Source organism: Glandiceps talaboti, chromosome 20 (assembly GCF_964340395.1).
Source record: "Glandiceps talaboti chromosome 20, keGlaTala1.1, whole genome shotgun sequence".
Classification (NCBI taxonomy): Eukaryota; Metazoa; Hemichordata; class Enteropneusta; family Spengelidae; genus Glandiceps; species Glandiceps talaboti.
In genome coordinates this window covers 16,059,383-16,081,165 of record NC_135568.1, presented here as the reverse complement: position 1 = coordinate 16,081,165, position 21,783 = coordinate 16,059,383, and the positions used below count along the sequence as shown (strand labels likewise).

The window sequence follows — 21,783 nt, the reverse complement described above, 5'->3', positions numbered from 1 at the left end:
TATAACCTTACTACTACATATATATATTGCTAAAGAAATACATATCTTAATTGTATTACATTAGTTATCTACCAAGTTAACCCTAAATGCATACAAATACAAGTAAGACATGCCATACTTGGCGGACAAATTCTGGCGGACAAATTCTAACATCTAGAATAAGTGCCCAAGCCAGTTATTTTACACAAATTCTGTTCCATATTTTCTTATCTATTGGCAATAGCTTCGAGATGAACTTTTTTTAATGGTAAAAAAAATAATTCCCTTGTACCATAAATTGTGTTAATCCAATACCAAACCCAATCTTGAACAAAAAATAACGGTTCGAAATTCTTTCAAATATTTCATTTTTCAAATGCCATGTTTCTTTTGCTACAAGAGTAACAGGAAATTCGCCATTTTGTCCATGCTAAAATGTAAAGGGAAAGGGTATTGCAGATTAGTAAAGTGTGGCAAAACATTATCATATGATTATTACACCATACAAGTTATACATTATTTAGAGGTTAGTTTTTAAGTGACAATGATCGATGAGATTTCATGATTCATGCCTTGTGTTCCCTTTGCATTTCCATCTGTTTTGAATGAATGAATGAATGAATGAATGGATGGATGGATGGATGAATGAATAAATGAATAAATGAATGAAAAAATAAATGAATGAATGAATGATTGATTGATTGATTGAATGAATGAATGAAAGAATGAAATTTCCTTCACCACATAACAAAAATAAGTTAAACTTTCAAAGAAACATGATACAAATATACAAAATGAATACAAAAGAAATACACAAACAACACACAACACAAAGATCGCCATTACGCTATGCTTTAAGGAAAACGGGACAGAAAATTTAATGTCAATAACATATTTTATTGCATCGTTTTGATGACTCCATTACATTGTAGGGTCACATCATTTTAGTTGTCGATTTTTTAAATTGTTTCGAATGTCAACACATTCATAAGACAAAAATTCGAACAAAACACGTATGTACCGGTCGTATCATTTGTCTTTTTTATTCTTTGCAAATATGTGATTCTGACACAAAAAAATGTAATTTGCTCTTTCTATATCCCTGCTATCCGGCAGACAAGATTACCTGTTTACGGCCATCGAATATCCCTTTACCGTATGGAAGACAATGCGCGATGATTTGTAAGCATGGGTTTTTCATGTGGTCCCTGTAAATTTGAAGTACTGAGGCTAAAATCTTCGAGGGAATATACAGCCATCGTTTAACTGAACATTGTATGAAAACGTTTAAGACAGTTCTCTTTAACAGGGTAAATTATGACACGATCTTGTAGAGTTTGGCACTTTGACCTACATGACAGGGCGTATTAAGAGGAGATACAGTGCACAATATATAGTGCTTGCTAACAAAGCATTATATAATAAAATATTCACCTAATTATCTGCTATGCATTCTCCCAAACTTGATGTTTGTCTTCCAGAAGTTGTCTGCCCATCAGGACAATCTTTACATTCTATTTGGCCGTCCTCATCCTGATATGTACCCACTGGACAAGGTTCACAGTATGTTTCTGATCCAAAGGTCCCGACTGGACAGGTAACTATACGAAAAAAACAATAAAAAATTAGGAAAGCAAACTTTGACGTTCATAACGAAGTAATGAAAATCTACCCTACTGGACCTTCTCTCGTCTTGAAGGGCAACAGTTTCACGTCGTCCTATCCTGGACACTTCTTCAGGCTGACTGAAGATCTAATGACAGGTTGTTGGTAACATCTGACAGAGCAGAATTGTCATGTGATGATGCAAACCGTCGAGGAATTTTACTAAACACAGTGTTGTACGTGCCTGCCAAGTTATGATATAGCCTACTGTCCTAGTAACAGAAGGCTTCTCCTTTTAGACATACATGGCATCCTTCACCTCTCTTTCGAACCCCCTTTGTTCTTTGTCCAATATAAGCACATCCTTATTGTCAAAGGAGTGGTTCATACTGTTGAGGTGTGTATGCACGCATGACGAGTGCCACACTGGATGAACTCGCTCTTTTGTGTTGGTACATTTGACATTGTAATTACGACAGCAGAACGCGAGCTATCAGCTAACAAAGATGGACACAAAGAATACTGTTGCCGACATGTTGATGATTGAGGGACGTTGATTTCATTGTACTCACAGTAGGTTTGCTTTTCTGATGACTCCGACGATCTTGCAGTGTACCTTTTGAGCTTGTTTAGTTTTTTGTTGTAATTTTATTACAGGGCTAGTATACCCAATATATGCACCCATTTCTATAATCTAACATCAAACATCAATTGACGATATTGTCTACTCGTGTAACAAACAATGTCTCTATTTACTTTTTTAATGGGGAAAAAATTGAACCTTAAACACACCACCCAAAAGAAGTAGAAACGATTATCTCTGACCCCAGAGGAATCATTATTGACAAATGTTGTTACTTTTTTATTCAATGTAAATCATGTACTTTTGTAAACCGAAAGACAAATTACCACACAGAGAATTATAGACTACTTTGAAAGCGTTTTTCAGTGTGAAAACAGTATTGCTAATTGATCAACAGATGCTACCTTTCCTAATATATATATATATATATATATATATATATATATATATATATATATATATATATATATATATATATATATATATATATATATATACCCAATAGAAATCACAAAATGCAAAAAGAATATTTTTAGCTTGTGTTTCTATCTTAGGCTACTATCTTAATACTATACACATCATGAACATTCGCGACTAAAGCAACCGAATGCTGAAGACCAACCTTTTCGGAAATTAACACAACACTGAATAAAAAGCAGTTATTGTATAATTTTACGGTCAAACTTACTGAATAATGTAATGCTACAATTTATAAATGTTAAGAATTTGGAGTAATATAAAACATATTTTACATATTTAGAATTACATAACAATTTCATAACAATATATTTTTTAATCATTTGAGAGAATATGAATTGACATTAACAATTAATGATGTATCAGATTCTACTTTAAACTAATTATGAAAAGATTTGCCACTGCCGGTTTTTAATAACTTGACGCACTATGCTACTCTACCCTGATGAAAACCTCCTGCGTGAGGTTGAAACGTTGGTAATAAAGATTAACATAGACAAAAGGGGTTGTCATTTTTTTACCAAACCCAATTTTACACTTTCTTTAGTCCATGTCTCCTAGTTAGCTCACCATTGTAGTTGGACTGAGTGTAGTTTCTGCAACAAATTCTTCTTATAAAATATAACAGTAATGACAACATTTTTATTTGTATTAAATGTTCAAGGGAAATGAGAATGCTAGATTGTCAGTATTAATATGTTAGGACACTTACCACATTTGTTCCCTTTCAAGAACGATCCACGAACACAGAATTCCACAGTGGAAAGACCAATGTAAGAGTTACTTTTGACGATCAGCAGTGTTTCCTTAGTTAGTTTAACAATAAATTGACCGAGATTAACCATGTTTTCAAAGTCCGCTGCTCTGTCGTCAAGAACTGTCTTGGTCGCTGCTATTTTAGCTGCATGGACATTTTCGTCCTAAGATATGAAAAATACATTCATTTATTAGCCAAGGAAAATATGAGAGACCTAAGAGGCCTTTGTCACTATTCGTCTAGCGACTCGTAGTGACACCCAGTAGGTCACAACTATTTTCCAAGTGAACGAAGCAAAATATTGGAGAATAACATAATTATACCCACGCCAATAATATCAAAAGTTTTGACTCATTTCGAACACAGCAGAACCAGTGACGTAGACATGCGTTGTCGTGACGTAGAGCGACTAGAGTATATATTCCATATTTTGTGTTCAACTTGGTTCGTGCATGGTATAATAACAAACAGTCATTTATAAACAAATGTTGGTAGGACTTTACATCTTAGAGAACTGTTTACCTATGTTTTCCTATACCTCCATAAACGAGGTTATAAGTGTAAACACAGGAACGTGATTTGTCTGTTGATTTAGTGAACAATATGTCTTGCGTAACCTCGCTTTGTCACGTTTCACAACAAGATAAAATACATACTTGCTGTTAGTGTTAGTATATTTGGATGGACATCATTAACATATTACATTGCATGAGACGTAAAATATATCGCGCTGTTTATTTAAATTTTCTACAATCCCTCGTTTCTGCAGCAATGATAACTGTCTTTTCTCCAAAACTGTCACACAGAAATAAATGTATGTAATTTTTTTTCACTACTATAAATACTACAGAAGGTGGTAGCTATTATAGTCAAAGCATAAAGTGCAGAACACAATAAGAAATGTAATAAAATATGAAAAACAAAATTGTTGTTTGTAAAATACTGATTCCTTAACAATTTAAAACTATGCAATAATTAGTATCTACTTACATTCGAGGGGTTCTTGATGTTACCATAGATATAAAATGTGATGTCTATTTTAACATTATACTCAACGCCATCTATTGTCTTGGTTTTGTTCAATGCTGTACATTCGGCTGATACCCCATTAATGTCACAAATCGTACCGGGGATACATTGGTTCTTGAGAAAAGACTTTGTAAACGTTTTCTTGAACTTGTTTTGAACTTTCTTTATTTTGTTGTCGTCACAATCCGTGTGATAAAAATCGACCTTTATTGACTTTCGTGCCACTTCTACCAAAGATGATTCTGCTCAAAGAATAAATTGATAACAGTCACAAGTCTTCATAGCAGACATAGACCCCTCAAATGTTATTGAATATAGATACGATTTAGCGAAGGTTAAAGGTCAAATATGATGACAGTAACTGAAAAATGATATCATGTTAATAATGAAGATGAAAGTGAACGTTAAAGGCCAAATATAATGATAGTAATTAAAAATGATATAATGTTAATAATGAAGATGAAAGTGAAGGTTAAAGGTCAAATATAATGACAGTAATAAAAAATGATATAATGTTAATAATGAAGATGAATGTGAAGGTTAACAGTAACTAAAAATGATATAATGTTAATAATGAAGATCAAAGTGAAGGTCAAATGTCAGGTTTGCCACCAATAATATAGGGTTAAGCACTTATTATCCAAAATGTTGTCTTCCTCGCTTTTCTTCTGTTACTTCAGCCTTGACAGCCAAGGGTGACAATTTAATGTATGTTAATACAAGAATGTTACCTACCGCCACAATTAGGAATTAACTCATCCATGTCAACTGGTTCAGTTCGCCAACCACCAGAATAGTCACATATATATCTATCCGCTGGTTCTCTAGCAAAGTTGAAACCTTGTCGACATTGAACATGACAAACAAGTTGCGTAGAGGTTTCACATAGGACACTTCCATCAACGGGGTCACTTGGCATGGAACACTCATAATCAGATTTTTCAGCTGATGGAAAGAAGAAATGTTTAAGTCAAAAGAGGCAAAGAATGGTTTTATATGCTTTTTATTCAAGTCAAAATACTGACATACCAGATCTAAAGTGAATGCTTACTGTAAGGGTATAGTCTTGCAATTTCATGATTTATGTAAAAAGTTTAGCTCTATATCTGTGATTTTTCAAGTCCAAATTAAAGTTAGTTGTCACAAATGTTGTTCAAATTCCTCCTATTCTCAGCACCAGAAAGGTTGCCACCCTTGACTTCACTTGGCTTTCATGATCCCCTACATATGCTGATATGCACACCCGTTTCCACTGCAAATAATAAATGATAACAACGCTATAATTACGCATCAGAAAGTTTACATGCTTCATGGTAAGCATTGTAACATTTTAACATCCATAATACAGTGAAGTGATACAGTATTATTACCCTACTTCATCACTGGGTAATGCGTATTATTATTATTAATCTTTATTTATTAATCTCGATAACTCCATAGGTTTTTAAACCTCTTTTCGTGGAGGTCGAGATACATCAAAATACAAAATAACAACACAATTAAATACACGGCAATACAGTGCACTACAAATATTCAATACCAAACAAACACTAAAAATTGACATTGGTGACAATCAAAAGAGGAATAAAATTTCAATAGACTGTTTAAAATACATTTACAGATACAATAAGTACAATTGACTTAAAATGATTCATCCACATACTTTGTAAATAAGAAATTATAGCAATCCCTCTTAAAAACATCAACTGCATCTATTTTACGCAAATGTACAGGTAGATTATTAAAATCTTTAGCTCCTCTTACTGTAAATGACTTTTTAAAAAACTCAGTTTTAGCTCTAGGTATTTCTAAAAGGTGCTGATCAACTGACCGTAAATTTCGTGTGGGACAGTATAGGTTAAACAGAGCATTTACATTATCAGGTGCAACTTTTTTTATAGCTTTAAATACAAGGACAAGTCTGTTTAACTGTAGTTTTAATGTCAGGGGTAACCATTTTAGCGAAGATAAAGATCTTTTGTTGGTACTGTATGATCAGTGTCTAGAATTAATCTCATACGTAACAGCGTCTTTGAATACGCTCTAATACTTGAATGTTAACAGCCGATGTAGTACCCCACACATTAGAACAGTAGCATAAATAGGGTAGAATAAAGCTACAGTAAAATATTTTTCTGGAATGTACTGTAAGGAAATGTTTCATTCTCGATAAAAGATATAGATTTGGCTTTACTTTGGATTCTATATACCTTATGTGATCAGACCACTCCAGGTTATGCTGTAACATAACACCAAGTAATTTTTCGCTCTTTACACAATCTAATTGTATATTATTGTATATTCCTGTTTCGACCGACAGAGTACCATCTGCTCTAAATCCTATTTTCACCATCTTTCTCACATATAGTTTTTGTCAAGATTTGTTGAGTGGTGCGCCCTCACTATACACTAATTATATAGAGGTCAATGTATAGGTCCCCAGTATCGATACATTGTCGCGAACCCACACAATGGACTGCTGAATAGAAATATAGGTTTTTACGTAGGCAGTAAACAACAGTGTTGAAGGCAATTTTCTTCATAGGTTTGGTGTATTTTCCATATTTTGAACACATACATTTCGGTATAAATGATAGATTATTACACTTGATAAATATGTGAGAGTGTATTTTGTTTGAGGTGTTTGATGTTATCTGAGATACTGAGCTAGATAGATAATTGATTAAAAGCCTTGCGACAAACAGCGTAGTTTGTTATTGGGAGAAATCGGAAAAGAACACAGTAAAAAGGAGAGAAGGTTGAGGTCAATATAATACTTCCTAAACTTCTAATCGAAAATCTAAAAAGATGCAATTTCTCGTTATTCATCAGCGCATTAGTGTGTGAAATTTGAAAATGATAAGTCCATATTTGACGAAATTGAAACAAAGATAAATATTTCACCTGTTTGTGTGCCCATTGTAAACCTATTGAAAAATGCTATTTGATCCCGCAGGCCAAGAAAAAAAAGAATTGTTGGTGAGTTTGCATCACTTAAATACCCTGCCTCGATCTTCTTCTTTCTCATGTTTACCCAGCCAATGCAGAGTGTAGATCCAAGGGAAACACAAAATAACTCTTCCTACATTAATTGCTACCAAAGGGAAGACAACTGCATGAACAATTAACAAACAAATTCGTGTCGTCAACCACTTCAGGCAACGTTTCCTGACCAAAAACAACAACTTTCTTTTGTTTTTCATTAATTACGTAAATTGCTCATCAATATTCTGGGAATGTTTACCAAAACCTAATCAGTTAGTGCCATTACCCTACGAAAACATGTGTGCCGAATTTCGTTTGAATTGAGCCAGCTGTTTTGGAGTAAACGATGACACAGACAGATAGACATAGACTTTTCTCCCCCTATAGTATCTCCTTCCTTACCGAAGGAAAAAACCGATATCAATCTATGATATAATTTTATGTGATCAGAATAGTTCAGAATGAATACAACAACTTTACCATGTTTTCAATACTTGGAGCCAGTTGCATGTATAGAGGGAGGGGGTTATTTATTTGTTTGTTTCTTTCTGCGATTTATTGATTTACATAAACGGGTTTAGTAGTGTGGAGATGCAGGTTTAATCGTGAGCAGTAAGATATTTGAACTTTTCTGGACCGAGGAAATTTCATCATATTAACAAGTTTGATAGTTGATGAATTTGCCAATCAAATTAAGTCATATTTTGTCAACTTTATGTGTAAGAATTAACCCAAAAGTACACACAGGTTAGGCACTATACACATATTTTGAATCTCACTGTACATGTCTTAAGCCCATAGAAATGTCATTAACCCGAATTTCGATACCACAATTTTAAAACATCAGGAATAACTAATATGTGCTAATATGTTTAGACTGGTAAATGTTACCTTTGCAATGAGATATTGAGTTTGACCCAGCATTGTCTGTTGTAGTACCAATGGGACATTGTCTGCAAGATGTGCTTGCGTCTTCATGTTGAAAATATCCCTTTGCACACTCTTGGCACTCGCCGATGGTTTTGTCGTAGTATGACCCTCCTCCACAGATCACTGCAAAAATATAGATTGTGTGCATTTATGGATGTCTTTGAGGATTGTGCAATTATGTCAAGTAACATTACATAATTGCTTGCCTTAGTGTTGCAAGTTAAAACATCAAACATAACTAACAGGAAGACAAACAATGTAAACACATCACAACACACAACACAACACAACACAACACAACACAACATAAACTGTGATATCAATATACTAAACATAAAAGGTTTGATAATGATCAGAAATTGTCAAATATGGTATAGTATAGCCCTGCATAAAATGTTGTACATGTACGGATTTGAGATAACATTTTTCTGGAAACACAGTTCTTGGTCTAAATGATCTAAAACGTTTCCCAACGTTAATTAATTGGAACAGATTGTGTGCTGGGTGTGATAGGTCGCGTTGTTGTTGCTGTTGTTGCTGTTGTTGTTGTTGTTGTTGTTGTTGTTGTTGTTGTTGTTGTTGTTGTTGTTGGAGGTTTTATTTGGGGGTTTTGTTCGTCAGTATTGCATTTGCAAGGTAAGCGAGCACAATCCAGTCACTAAATAGAATGCAAATATAAAACTGACAAATTAGTACTTTAAGAATCAATCACATCAATTAAGTTAAAATTAAACATTAGCCAGTTATAACAACTCAAATATCCTATATTTAACAAACGTTGCATTTGGTTATGAATTTCTGCCCTTTAAAATGCGAACAATATCATTTCAATTCCGTTGAGTCAGATTTGTTATATCTAGCAATCAATATAGTAGAGTGACGTCAGTTTTAAAACAAATGCCAGGTTAATTTTATCTTAGCTGTATACTTTGATACCAAACTGTCTATGTAAAAGCATTCCACCATTCACAAAGCTTAATAATCAAACTTACAGCATTTGTCATTTTGTAACATCGAACGTCGACGACAATCAACGTCGATATTCACTTCCGGGGTCTCCGCACCTAGTATGGTGATACCATCAATGTCTTTAATAAATTCGTCAACCTCAGCATTCAGATATGTTATCAGTTTATCCATTACCTCAACAGGATCTGGCCCACCAATATCAACCTATGCAAATATAAAAACACGGGGTACTGTCATGTATGTACCAACTAAGCATCTTAAACTTTCACCAGATACATATATTTTGTATTATTTATTTATTTTTTATTTGAAAAACAAAAATTCTCACAGACAGTGCACGACTACCTCGGCACAATACCACATAATGAGTTCATCCTGGCGTAATTACGATTGGTATAATAATGAACATCATCATTAGAATGAACGGGGTATATATTCCATATTTTACATTCAATTTAGTTTTACGCGTGGCATAATGACAGTTGTCAATTGTCGGTACCTGCAATAACGTTCTAACTCATGCCAGGGGGTGAAATAGAACAAGTCGACTCATTTTCACACGTACACGTTATAATGTATAGCGCGTGGAGAGGAAGTCTTGATGTTGACGAAGAAACCGAAGATCGTTATCTTTGCGATGCGCCTAGCTTGTACAATCCCATTCCAGGTACCGAGAATCGAACACGTTATAACCATTATTATTATACAAAAGCTGAGAGTACAGTAACCTTTTAACACCCTCAAAATATTAATGTCAGCATGACATGTAATGTATCTACAAAAGGGAATTTATGTGTCATTTAAATGCGTGTGATTCTGCGAACATTACTTATAAATGCCAACTTCTCTAAATACATGTTCAAACTGGAGATAACAACTGATATTCTACCCCTTCTAGAAACGAAATAGCTACATACCACACTCTGAATTCGTTCGACTTCCAGAGGTATTGTGAATCGTAGTACAGTGTCCAGTGAGCGTTTGCCAGTTGTCGGACCACAGTAATAATCAACAGCTTCCACATTACATATTGTCTCGTCTTTACAAAATGTGCCTCCAGCGATGTCGTGTGTTATCTCTTTCATGAAATTAACAAAAATCTCTCGGATTTCCTGACTTCCATCACTGGTAGTACATGCATTTACATAGTACTGGTAAGTCACGTTTCCTTTAAGATCTGTTATGTCGCCAACTTTCTCTGATTGTAGACGAGAGAATGAAAGGGTGATAAAAAATTACTTTGGCGTATTTGCAGTTTTTACCTTCCGTAAGGAAGGTCTTAATATAGCAATGAAGTCTGTGTGTGTGTGTGTGTGTGTGTGTGTGTGTGTGTCACGATTTCCGAAAAAACGGCTGCAACAATTCAAACTAAGTTTTATAGACATGTTCCGTAGGGTAATGGCAAGAACTGATTAGGTTTTGGTAATAATCCAATGAATATTAATGACCAATTTGAGTAATTAATCGATCGAACGAGTATAAAGTTGGATTCAGATTCAGATTCAGGTAGCGTTATCTTATGAACGTTATATTGAGCATCAGATGGCCTCAGATCCGAAGACACCAGACGGACTCAAACCTGAAATAATACTGTTGAGAATACAGGGAAGGATTCTGCTTCACTGCCGTCTGGTGTATTCAGATCTGAGGCTATATGATGCGCAATATGATGCTACCTGAATCTGAATCTGACACCAACTTTATACTCGTGCTCTACATAGCTCTACACTGAGAAAGACTCTGTTTTCAGGGGTTTCGTACGTGCCAACCTTATTTTGTATTTCCCTTGGATCTGCACTTTGCATTGGCTGAACAAACACGAAAAAATGAAGACAGAGGTAGGGTATTTAAGTGATTCAAACTCACCAATTTCTTGGCCTTAAAATAGGATTACATTGAGTGTGGAGTTCACAAGCGTAATATTTATCATTGTTTCAATTTCGTTAAATATGGACTTATCATTTTCAATTTTCACACAGTGATGCCCAGATAAATAAAGAGAAATCGTGTCTTTTTAGATTTTCAATATAGTATTATATTGACCTCGAACCGTCTCCTTTTACCGTGTTCTTTTCCGATTTCTCTCGATAACAAACTACCGCTGTTTGTTGCAAAGCTTGTACATAATCATTTATCTAGCCCTGTATCTCAGGATATAAATACACTCTCACATATTTATCAAGTGTAATAATCTATAATTTATACCCAAATTATGTGTGTGGTCAAAATATGGAAAATAGACCAAGCCTCGCCTAGCCTACCAAGAAAGTTTCGTGACAATGTATCAATAATGGTGACCTATACATTGACCTCTATATAATTAGTGTACGGTGAGGGCACGCCACTCAACAAAATCTTGACAAACTTTTGGTGGGACAGAAGGAAGTTCAACACGCACATGCCATATCCCGGGTATATGTAGGGGATCATGAAAGCCGAGTGAAGTCACAGCAAGCTTTCCTGTGCTGAGAATAGGAAGCGTGGCGGGCATTTCAACAACATTTTTGACAACTAACTTTCATTGGGACTTGACGAATCACAGATATAGAGCTAAATTTCTTGCATAAATCATGAATTTCCTTACGGAAGGCATTCAGTTTAAATCTTGTATCATATACCTCCATATCGAATCTTTCTACTGCTTTACTTTAGGTATGAACATGCGCACTAGTCGTTGAGCCACTACATGGCCTCTTTGCAGCCACTGCATAAGCTAATATCATAACTAGGCAAAGCCCATAAGCTCGTAAAAGGTTTATTCATTTGTTACCGGCTAACTCATGATGATTATTGTAGATAGCACCTTCCATGTGGAGAACAAGCATAATATATTGGGAATTAATTGTATTGCCTTCATGTTGTTTTATGTCTTTATTTACCAATGTTATTACACTGTTGATATACACAGGAATTGTTGTCTGTGCATACATCACCATAAACATTATACTGGAATGTGGGTTTATTTTCACTTGAGTAAAAAGCTAAGAAAACTCAGCTTGCCCCTTTAAGTTATGCAGCAAAAAATCTGTCCTCCCCCCAAAAAAAAGAAAAGAAAGAAAGAAAAAACTTTTTTTCACGGAATTCAAGCTTACCACAATTGGGCCAGTTTTCATAACCATTGCTTGGATCTGGATTTACACCGTATCCATGGCATGGTTCTAATGCCCACTTGCCTTTCCAATGACATCTGTATAAGGAAGCTGGTGTTTTGTCGAAGTCATACGGGTCTTGACATAGCAATAAACATATCTGACTCCCGGAAAGGTCCGTGTCGTCACAACCAATACCAACATCCCACGTAGTACAGGCTACTGCTCCATTCTCAATTTCATGGACTTCACACTTTAAATCTTTAATACAAATAATATAATGAAGATTTGTATTACTCGCCTTTCTGTCATGGACAAATGTAAAAAGAAATCATCAACAAAAGAGAAGATTGCAAATGTAATGAAGTGTTTCAATCAATAAATCAAAGAATTTTGTATAGCGCCAAAATCCAATATGATGTAACAGCATGCATACTACTACACAAGGTATCATCTGTTGACGTTCCAACAAAATCCATGATCAGCAGCCAATGAAAGTTGGTAGAATACTCTCCTTCCATATTACATAAGGTTCAATAGTGCTACAGGCATCGCTAAATGTATGTCTGTCTGTCTGTCTCTCTGTCTGTAAGTAAATAACTTAAAACTCAAAACCACTGGACCGATTGCCAAGATATTTGATGGACGTCTTGGGTGTCTTGTTGGGAAATTGTTTAAATCAAAATGATCTTACCTCTCTGTATCATTGTTTTAAAAAAATTGATTTTTTGTCAAAGAACTTAAACTCTAAAACTACTTGGCAGATCGATCTGAAATTTTGTTGGAACATTCTTAGAGATGTTTAGATTAAGAATTGTTAATGACATGATGATCCCATCAGTGATATGCAACTTAGATCTAAAGTGTGTCTTTTTGGTCAAAAATGAATTTAGTCTTTTCTTCTGGCTAAATATTTACTCTTCTATTTGAATATACGTGCCCTTTATCAATTGATTATTGATAATTGTTTTAACCTACCAACTATGGTGACAGTGAAACTGCAAGGGGCACTATTCCCATTTTGATCTGTAGCTGTGTATATAACAGTTGTTGTACCAATATCAAACAAAGACCCTGAAGTATGCGTTTGAGTTATGTCCACATTTGTGCCATCAATCGTGTCACTGTATACTGGTTCATCCCAGTTAACTGCAACAGGAATGTTTTCTATAGCAGTTGTTTTGCTGTAATCCTCTGGACATGCTATGTTTGGTGGTTCATCTTCTGCAAAGACAAGGCAAACATTCGTGGAGAAAAACTATATTGAGATAAAATAATTGTTTTCAATTATTGTAGCATCCTTTCTATCATTCAACTGATTGTTTGATATGAGATAACCATGTAGTCTTAAGTGACTTTATTGTTGCTGAAATGTAATGTTTGTCATCCAACGGACAATATTGGAATAATACATGTATGAACGAAAATAATAACGACCTATAAATCTTGCCTCGAATTGTCAAATAGGGTTTTAGCACAGTGCGTTTTTGGGTGCATGACTCACAGTGACCCCCTGCAATTCATTCATAAAACAATTCAACCCCCAATCCCCTCTGACAAATAAGAAAACACAATACCCCCCCCCCCCATCTGTTGACAAGAAACACTCTTGTTCTTGCAAAAGACACTCTGTTCTCAAAGCATAATACAACACACACTGCATAGTTAATTTTACATGTTACATTTTCAGATATTTTAAGTGCTTCTGGTAAATTGCTAACCAAAATCCATTGCTTCACATGTATAAAGCTCTTTAGATAGGAACCCTATGAGAAGTATGATTGTCTGTTCACGGACGTACAAAATATTCGTGGTTTAGTAACCAAAGTTCTAGGATATCTCTTAGATTAAGTGAACTATTAATATTCATTAATTCAGCTAATTATCAAGTACAATATTATAAATTGAGTTGATATACTTGTAAACCCATGTCCGCAAGTATATTAACTCCAAGTGAGTCCACATTGGACTCACTTGGTATGGTCTCTCAGAAAATGCAATTGATTCAAGAGAATAGCCCTGCATATTTAGTCACATTGTCATTCGTTCACAATGACAAGTCAGGTGTAAGTCAGAATATAAGTATAATATACGTTGTGCTGGTGACAGGTCTGAGATTTTTATGACATCAATTTGAGGAGTATTTCTATGAAAAATAAGTACCGGTTACCTTTGATAAATGGTTGCCAAAGTACACTGAATCCACAGAACTTTAAAGATGCCTGAATCGAGAGCAAGCATGAAACTGGGATGAGTGTGGAACTGTAATTTACGTCTACTTTCTATAATGCCGCATTTATAGTAAGCCTTCAGTATGCACGGGACGGGTAGTTTTTTGAAAGACATTGAAACTGGTTTTGTGTCACTGTGTGGATGGTAATGAACCCAATCAAGAGAAAATGAAATAAAGTGAGTCCGAAATTTAAACAACAAATTACATGCGCAACCAGAAAGGAGAAAACGTTGGACCACTGTTATTGTTCCATCCCTGATGCCTATCATTCCGTTGCTCGTGCGCCTCTGGGTAACTCTGATATATCACGCGATGGTATATTTACTGCCACAGTACAGACAGAAATTGAAGACGGAAAAACCACGGAAAAAGAGTGTCCGTAAATGGACGATCGACAAGTTGAGAGCCTGTTTTGACTGTACCGATTGGAACGCTTTTAAAGATTCGTGTGACAATATTGATGACTATGCAGATACTATTGTCTCTTATGTAAGTTTCTGTGAGAGTATCTGTATACCAACTAAGGATGTCATTATTTATGCAAATGATAAACCATGGTTTACTCGGGAACTCAAGAAAATTTTGCAAAAGAAAGATAATGACTTTAAAGCTGGTGACTTGCTAACATACAAAAAAACTAAGTATGAAGCGCGCACAGCAATTAAATCCGCTAAAGTGAAATACAGGGACAAGTTGGAGGTGCAGTTTTCTGGTAATGATACAAAGAAAGTTTGGCAAAGTCTTGAAAAAATTACAGGTTATAAGATAAAAAGCAGTCTCACGCAAAATTTTGACCCAAGTCTCCCCGACAAATTAAATCAGTTTTACAGTCGATTTGACGCCAATAACACTACATCTGTACATAGTTTACTTACAGATTTTTGTTCAGAGCGTCTGTCTCCACCTTTCATCGTAGAGGAAACTGAAGTTAGAAAGTCACTTTTGCTGCAGAATTCTAGAAAGGCTGCAGGTCCTGATAACGTATCTACGTCAACACTTAAGTACTGTGCTGACCAACTTGCCCTTGTATTTACCGATATATTTAACACATCTCTTCAACAGTGTAAAGTACCCGCATGTTTCAAGTCCTCCATAACAGTTCCAGTTCCAAAGAGAAGGAAAATATCATGTTTGAACGATTATAGACCTGTAGCTCTAACTTCCGTAATCATGAAGGTCTTTGAGCGATTCATATTAAGATACCTTAAATCTGCTACCAAGCCATTTCTTGACCCATTCCAGTTTGCATATCGAGCGAACAGGTCAGTTGATGACGCTGTTGCTCTTGGTTTACACTTTGTTCTACAACATTTAGAATCTCCTGGTACATATGCACGTATTCTTTTCATAGATTATAGTTCAGCCTTTAATACGATCGTTCCAAAGCAATTATTTGAGAAGCTCAAATCATTCGATTTTAATACGTCCCTGTGTTTTTTGCTTTTGGACTTTTTGTTGAATAGGCCACAGACCGTTAGGCTTGGGGATAAAACATCAGATTCCATCACTCTTAGTACTGGCGCACCTCAAGGTTGTGTCCTATCACCGATGTTATATTCCTTGTTTACCAACGATTGTGTCTCCCATAATGAGTCTGTAAAACTCGTAAAATTTGCAGATGACACTACAGTTATTGGGTTGATTAAAAATGGCAACGAAGTCATCTACCGTTCCGAGGTGGCCTGGCTAGTTGACTGGTGCTCAAATAATAACCTTGAGCTGAATATTAAGAAAACAAAAGAAATGCTCATCGACTTCCGTAGATAACCAGGTTTAATTGCCCCACTTAAAATCAATGATCAACATGTTGACCAGGTGGAATCGTTTACCTTCTTAGGTTCAACAATTACAAATACATTGAGATGGGATACCCACATACACGCAATTTTGGTAAAGGCACAACAACGTTTGTTTTTCCTGAGGCAACTTAAGAAATTTGGGTTAAGTCAACATATTCTCATTCGTTTTTACAGAGCAATCATTGAGAGTATTATTACATTTTCTATTACTGTCTGGTACGGTAATGCGACACAGAAGGATAGAATTAGTCTTGAAAGAATAGCTAAGACCGCTTCAAGAATAATCGGGTGCGAGGTTCCATCGGTTGATTCTGTTTATGCTGCTCGCCTTGTACGGAGATCCGACAAGATTATAAATGATACAACACACCCGGCGCATCACTTTTACGAACTCCTTCCCTCAGGGAAACGTTTTAGATGCTTTAAATGTAAGACAAACCGGTTTTTACACAGTTTCTTTCCGAAAGCAGTCCAAAACTGTCGCATTTGAATGTAGCGTTTTAAGATTGTATTTTTGTGTGGTAATACTGCATTTTTATCAGTCGTTTGTGATTTTATGGAGCTTTTGTTGTGTCTTTTTCTGTATTTGAGTGTTTGTTTAGCAACGCCAAGGCACATTCCTCTCGATTCTATCGATTGGCAATAAAGAATATTATTATATTATATTATTATTATACATAGTTTTCAAGGTGGCTGGGTTCGTTTTTTAGCCTTTTGGTCTAAAATGGGGTCAGGGAGTATTTCGAACTCAAGAGTCTAAAACGGGTCCACTTTGCATTATTTTCGATTTTGTTTGGTCTAAAATGTGGCCCTTTGTCATTTGCCAAATCATAATTGCCATTAATTGCCCCAAAATGGTGCCTCCTAAGGAAAATGTATTTTGTCTAAACTTTCTGCTTTTAAAAACCTGTAAATTAATGGTCTACCAGATTTAAACTGCATGCCTCCCATAAGGGAATCGCTAATTATGCAAATAACTCATTAAACTAAAAAAACTATGGTAACAGGCTTTGTTTTTTTTAGACCAGCGTGCTTTCTTAGGTTAATGTATGTAAGAGTGTGTGATACTGCTTAATGCAGTCTTAAGATATAGCCTAATTACAGAAAATCATTAATTATACAAATTATTCATTAACACTGTAAGGTGTTTCAACTAACTTTATAGGACATACACAATTTGTTATGGTTAATGTATGTACTGAATTGTATTGAAATTGAAGCATGTAGTTGTAAGATATAGCCTAATTACCAAGAATCATTAATTATGCAAATTATTCATTAACACTGAAAAGTAGATCAACAGGCTTTACAGGACATATGCAATTGTTATGGTTAACGTGTGTACTGAATTATATTGAAATTAAAGTATGTATTCTTAAGATATAGCATAATTACCAAAAATAATTAATTATGCAAAATATTCATTAACGCTGTAAGATACATCAACGAATTTTATAGGACAAATGTATGTTGTTATGTTGAACGAATACACTAAATCATATCGAAATTAAAGTATGAAGTCTTAAGATATTGCATAATTAGTTGATTTCACTAATATGCAAATTTCTCTAATCAAACATTAACAGATCTGACTCAAAACCTAATCAGGTCTAGCTATTACCCTAAAGATTATATATCCCAAATTTCATTACAATTGAGCCAGCCGATTTTTAGAAAATGGTTTCACAGACAGACAGACAGACAGACAGACAGACAGACAGACAGACAGACAGACAGACAGACGGACAGACAGACACACAGACAGGCCTTCCCCTTTTAATACCTCCCGTACCCTTACGGGAGGTAAAAATGGGATATTGATTTTTGGTCAAAGTGGGTATAATATTGGGCCCAGGGTTTCCTGCACTGACGAGTCACCCATATCAGAGATGGCCACTGGTTCCTCCTCGGGAGAAAGATAGGGTAAAAGTCACACTAGTCCGAAACATGTGAAGTCACAGTCAGTTACACTGGCGTATACAAATAAATAATTTACGTTCGAACAAACTCTAGTGGATTCCTGTGGATTTTTCACACTGATCTATGTTTTGTCACTGCACAGAACTGCTAATAGTATATACAAATATTTAGACTTTTTTCGACAGGGCACACTCGACATATACATTGGAATAATTAATTTCCAAACTGTTACAACTTGAGCTTGAATGAGAAATGTCACATAATTAATTATGTGTATTAAAACTTCAACTTCAGTGATATTCAACAAAAGACCTCATAGACATTTTCATTATGATATAATATTAAACCCCTTAACTTTTTCATTTTCCTGACATGCAATTTTAAAATTACTTCCATTATATATCTCAAATTGAATGCAGAATTAAGTATGTACAGATAAAGTTGTGAAAGGGTGCCCTCAAACGTCAGCCAGCATAGCCAACATGAGCTGGCATAACACATATATGCTCAAATGGATACATTTTATTGACAATTTGACCAAAAGGCACCATTCATCTAAATTGTCTCACAATGCTTTATAATTATATAATATTTAAACCCCTTTCACTTGTAATAATATATATATATATATATATATATATATGTATATATGTATATGTATACATACATATATACATGTTATATATATATATATATATATATATATATATATATATATATATATATATATATATATATATATATATATACATATATTCTTTTAGCTAAATATTCATTGTCTTCTGTTGGAAAATCTGTGCTCTTTATTAATTAATCATTGATAATTGTTTTAACCTACCAACTATGGTGACAGTGAAACTGCAAGAGGCACTATTCCCATTTTGATCTGTAGCTGTGTATATAACGGTTGCTGTACCAATATCAAACAAAGACCCTGAAGTATGCGTTTGAGTTATGTCCACATTTGTGCCATCAATCGTGTCACTGTATACTGGTTCATCCCAGTTAACTGCAACAGGAATGTTTTCTATAGCAGTTGCTTTGCTGAAATCCTCTGGACATGCTATGTTTGGCGGTTCATCTTCTGTAAAGACAAGGCATACAATCGTGGAAAAAAATTATATTGAGATAAAATAATTGTTTTCAGTTATTGTAGTATCATTCCTGTCAACGGATAACCATGTTGTCTTAAGTGAACCATTATAACATCTAATGTATTTCTTTTCTCGGCACACAAAGTCCGATGTTATTCATTCCTATGAGAGATTGATAGTTTAACTCAATTTATAGAGTGGAAAGACTTTAATGGAACTTGTGTCTTCATGTATTCAACTTCTTGAGTAAGGCTCAAAAATAATACAGTGAAAAATGTTATGACAACTACAGCTGCTCTTCAGCCATAATAATTAATTATCAAATACTATATAATAATACTAATTTTAATAATAATAATAAAATATATTTGAAAATTAAACACCTTACCTGGAGTAGTTTGTTATGCTAAGTTCAAAAAAGGGGTTCATTTTATGAACATCGGTTGCCATGGTAACCGACATCATAATATTTTAATCATTTTTCCAAAATTTGACATAAAACATTGAAAAAAAGATAAAACAATGTCCTTGTTTTTGGTATGTATCAGTTAGAGGTACCTGTTGTAACATAAATATTATAAAATAGGATCGCTGTTTTCATTGTCAAAAATGAAAAAAAAACCCTCAAAAAACAAAAACTTAACAATGTAAGACATTGTTCTCTTCAGCATGTTGAGATTTTATTTTACAAGACAAAAATAGTTGCAGATGATACAGCACCATGTCACAGTAGGCCTTCAGTGAGGACGAGCCGTTTTTTGAAAGACGAGGAAACTCCATTGTGTCAATGCGAGAATGGTAATGACAGGGGGTAATGAACCCAATGAAAAGAAAATGAAATAAACTGAGTACATAGTTTTCAAGAAGGATGGTTATCAGAAAAAACTAAAAAAGTGACTAAAGTGTAAAGTAAGAAAGTAATCCATAATTATCTGGAAAATATTTGATGATTACATGATAAAACAAGATTGGCCAGGCTTGCAAAAGGCTTCTAGATGAATTTAACCCTTGACCTAGTTTCATGCGGACGTTGAAAGAACGAGGTCAGTGCATGACATCTCATGATGTTTTTAATAATAAGTACAAGCTCATAAGCCTCAAAGTTTATCACACTCACGATCACACAGCCCAGAGTGCACTGGGGTGGGGGGTGGGGGGTTCCAGAAAACAATTGATATTCTTTTCAGTAAACTTTGCAACACTGTATAATCAGACATCATCAATAATTGTACCTGTACTGCTACATAGTACAAGTACTACTGCTAAACACTTCGTGGAATAGTAGATTTACTTTGGACTGTATTCGCTGAATGGCTAGGGATATTTGTTACAGTATGTTTTGAAAGTCTACGACGATTTCAAAACAGCGGCGATTTTGGAATAGCATTAGTAAGGCTCATTGCAAATATTGTTTTTAGGGCATGTCATCGACAACTTCATAAATCATAACAAAACAATGAATTTGGCCTGTTAAGCTTGTTGTTCAGACAAATGAAATATCCTGGGGGTGGGCTATTCCCTTATTTGAGTATACATTAATGTGCCGTCCTTTGGGGTGCGTTTTCTAGCCCTTTGTTCTAAAATGGTCTGGGCTGAAGTCTACAACAGGGTCCACTTTGAATTATTTTTTATTTTGCTTGTAATCGTCTAAATAAGGTCCTTTTTTCCTTGCCAAACCATAACTGCCATTGAATGCCCTAAAACGTTGCCTCGTTGACTAAACTTGCTGCTTTTAAAAACTTATAAGCATATATAGTAATAAATAATTTACGTTCAAACAAACTCTTGTGTTTTCCTGAGGATTTTTCACACTGATCTGTTTTGAGCAAAAAACTGCTAATAGTATATACAAATATTTAGACGTCAATAAGGCATACTCTACATTATAATGACATACGGTCGATTTGAATTATTAAAAGTTAGGTTTCTAGGTGTGCATAATTAGTAATAAATAAGATAATACTTCTATTTATATTCATATACATAGCAATTACTAAACTCGAAACTGGTATAACTTGAAGCTTGAATGAGAAATGTTGCAAAATTAGTTGTGTATTAAAACTTCAACCTTTACACCTGCTATACAACAACCAAAAGTGATATTCCTGTAAAGTCCTCCCAGAATTAAACCCCAGAACTTGTAATAATAATAATACTAATACTATGCGAATTTATAATGCGCCTGTCCTCTTAAGAGCTCTAGGCACAGACACAGAACTATTAACAAAAACGAGAAGATACAGAAAAACAATTGAAAACATAGGATGCGGAGAGAAGTGTGCAAGTGAGTGAGATTTAAGACTGAAATAGGTAAGTATAAGGACAGAGTGGAAG

At 34.7% G+C, this 21,783-nt stretch overlaps 1 protein-coding gene across 2 annotated transcripts in view; it reads right to left on the bottom strand.

Moving 5' to 3' along the window:
• LOC144450486 (sushi, von Willebrand factor type A, EGF and pentraxin domain-containing protein 1-like) overlaps nucleotides 1-21,783 on the bottom strand; it is a 37,193-nt gene continuing 15,410 nt past the window's right edge. For both annotated transcript variants that reach the window (XM_078141112.1, XM_078141111.1), the window contains exons 6-16: nucleotides 19,194-19,439; nucleotides 13,382-13,627; nucleotides 12,407-12,664; nucleotides 10,232-10,512; nucleotides 9,338-9,518; nucleotides 8,307-8,468; nucleotides 5,166-5,375; nucleotides 4,392-4,672; nucleotides 3,357-3,564; nucleotides 1,414-1,580; nucleotides 1-409 (exon numbers count right to left, since the gene is read on the bottom strand). In XM_078141112.1, coding sequence (XP_077997238.1) covers nucleotides 1,414-1,580; nucleotides 3,357-3,564; nucleotides 4,392-4,672; nucleotides 5,166-5,375; nucleotides 8,307-8,468; nucleotides 9,338-9,518; nucleotides 10,232-10,512; nucleotides 12,407-12,664; nucleotides 13,382-13,627; nucleotides 19,194-19,439 — 2,240 coding nt within the window. In that variant the 3' untranslated portion in view covers nucleotides 1-409. The remainder of the gene's footprint in view (nucleotides 410-1,413; nucleotides 1,581-3,356; nucleotides 3,565-4,391; nucleotides 4,673-5,165; nucleotides 5,376-8,306; nucleotides 8,469-9,337; nucleotides 9,519-10,231; nucleotides 10,513-12,406; nucleotides 12,665-13,381; nucleotides 13,628-19,193; nucleotides 19,440-21,783) is intronic.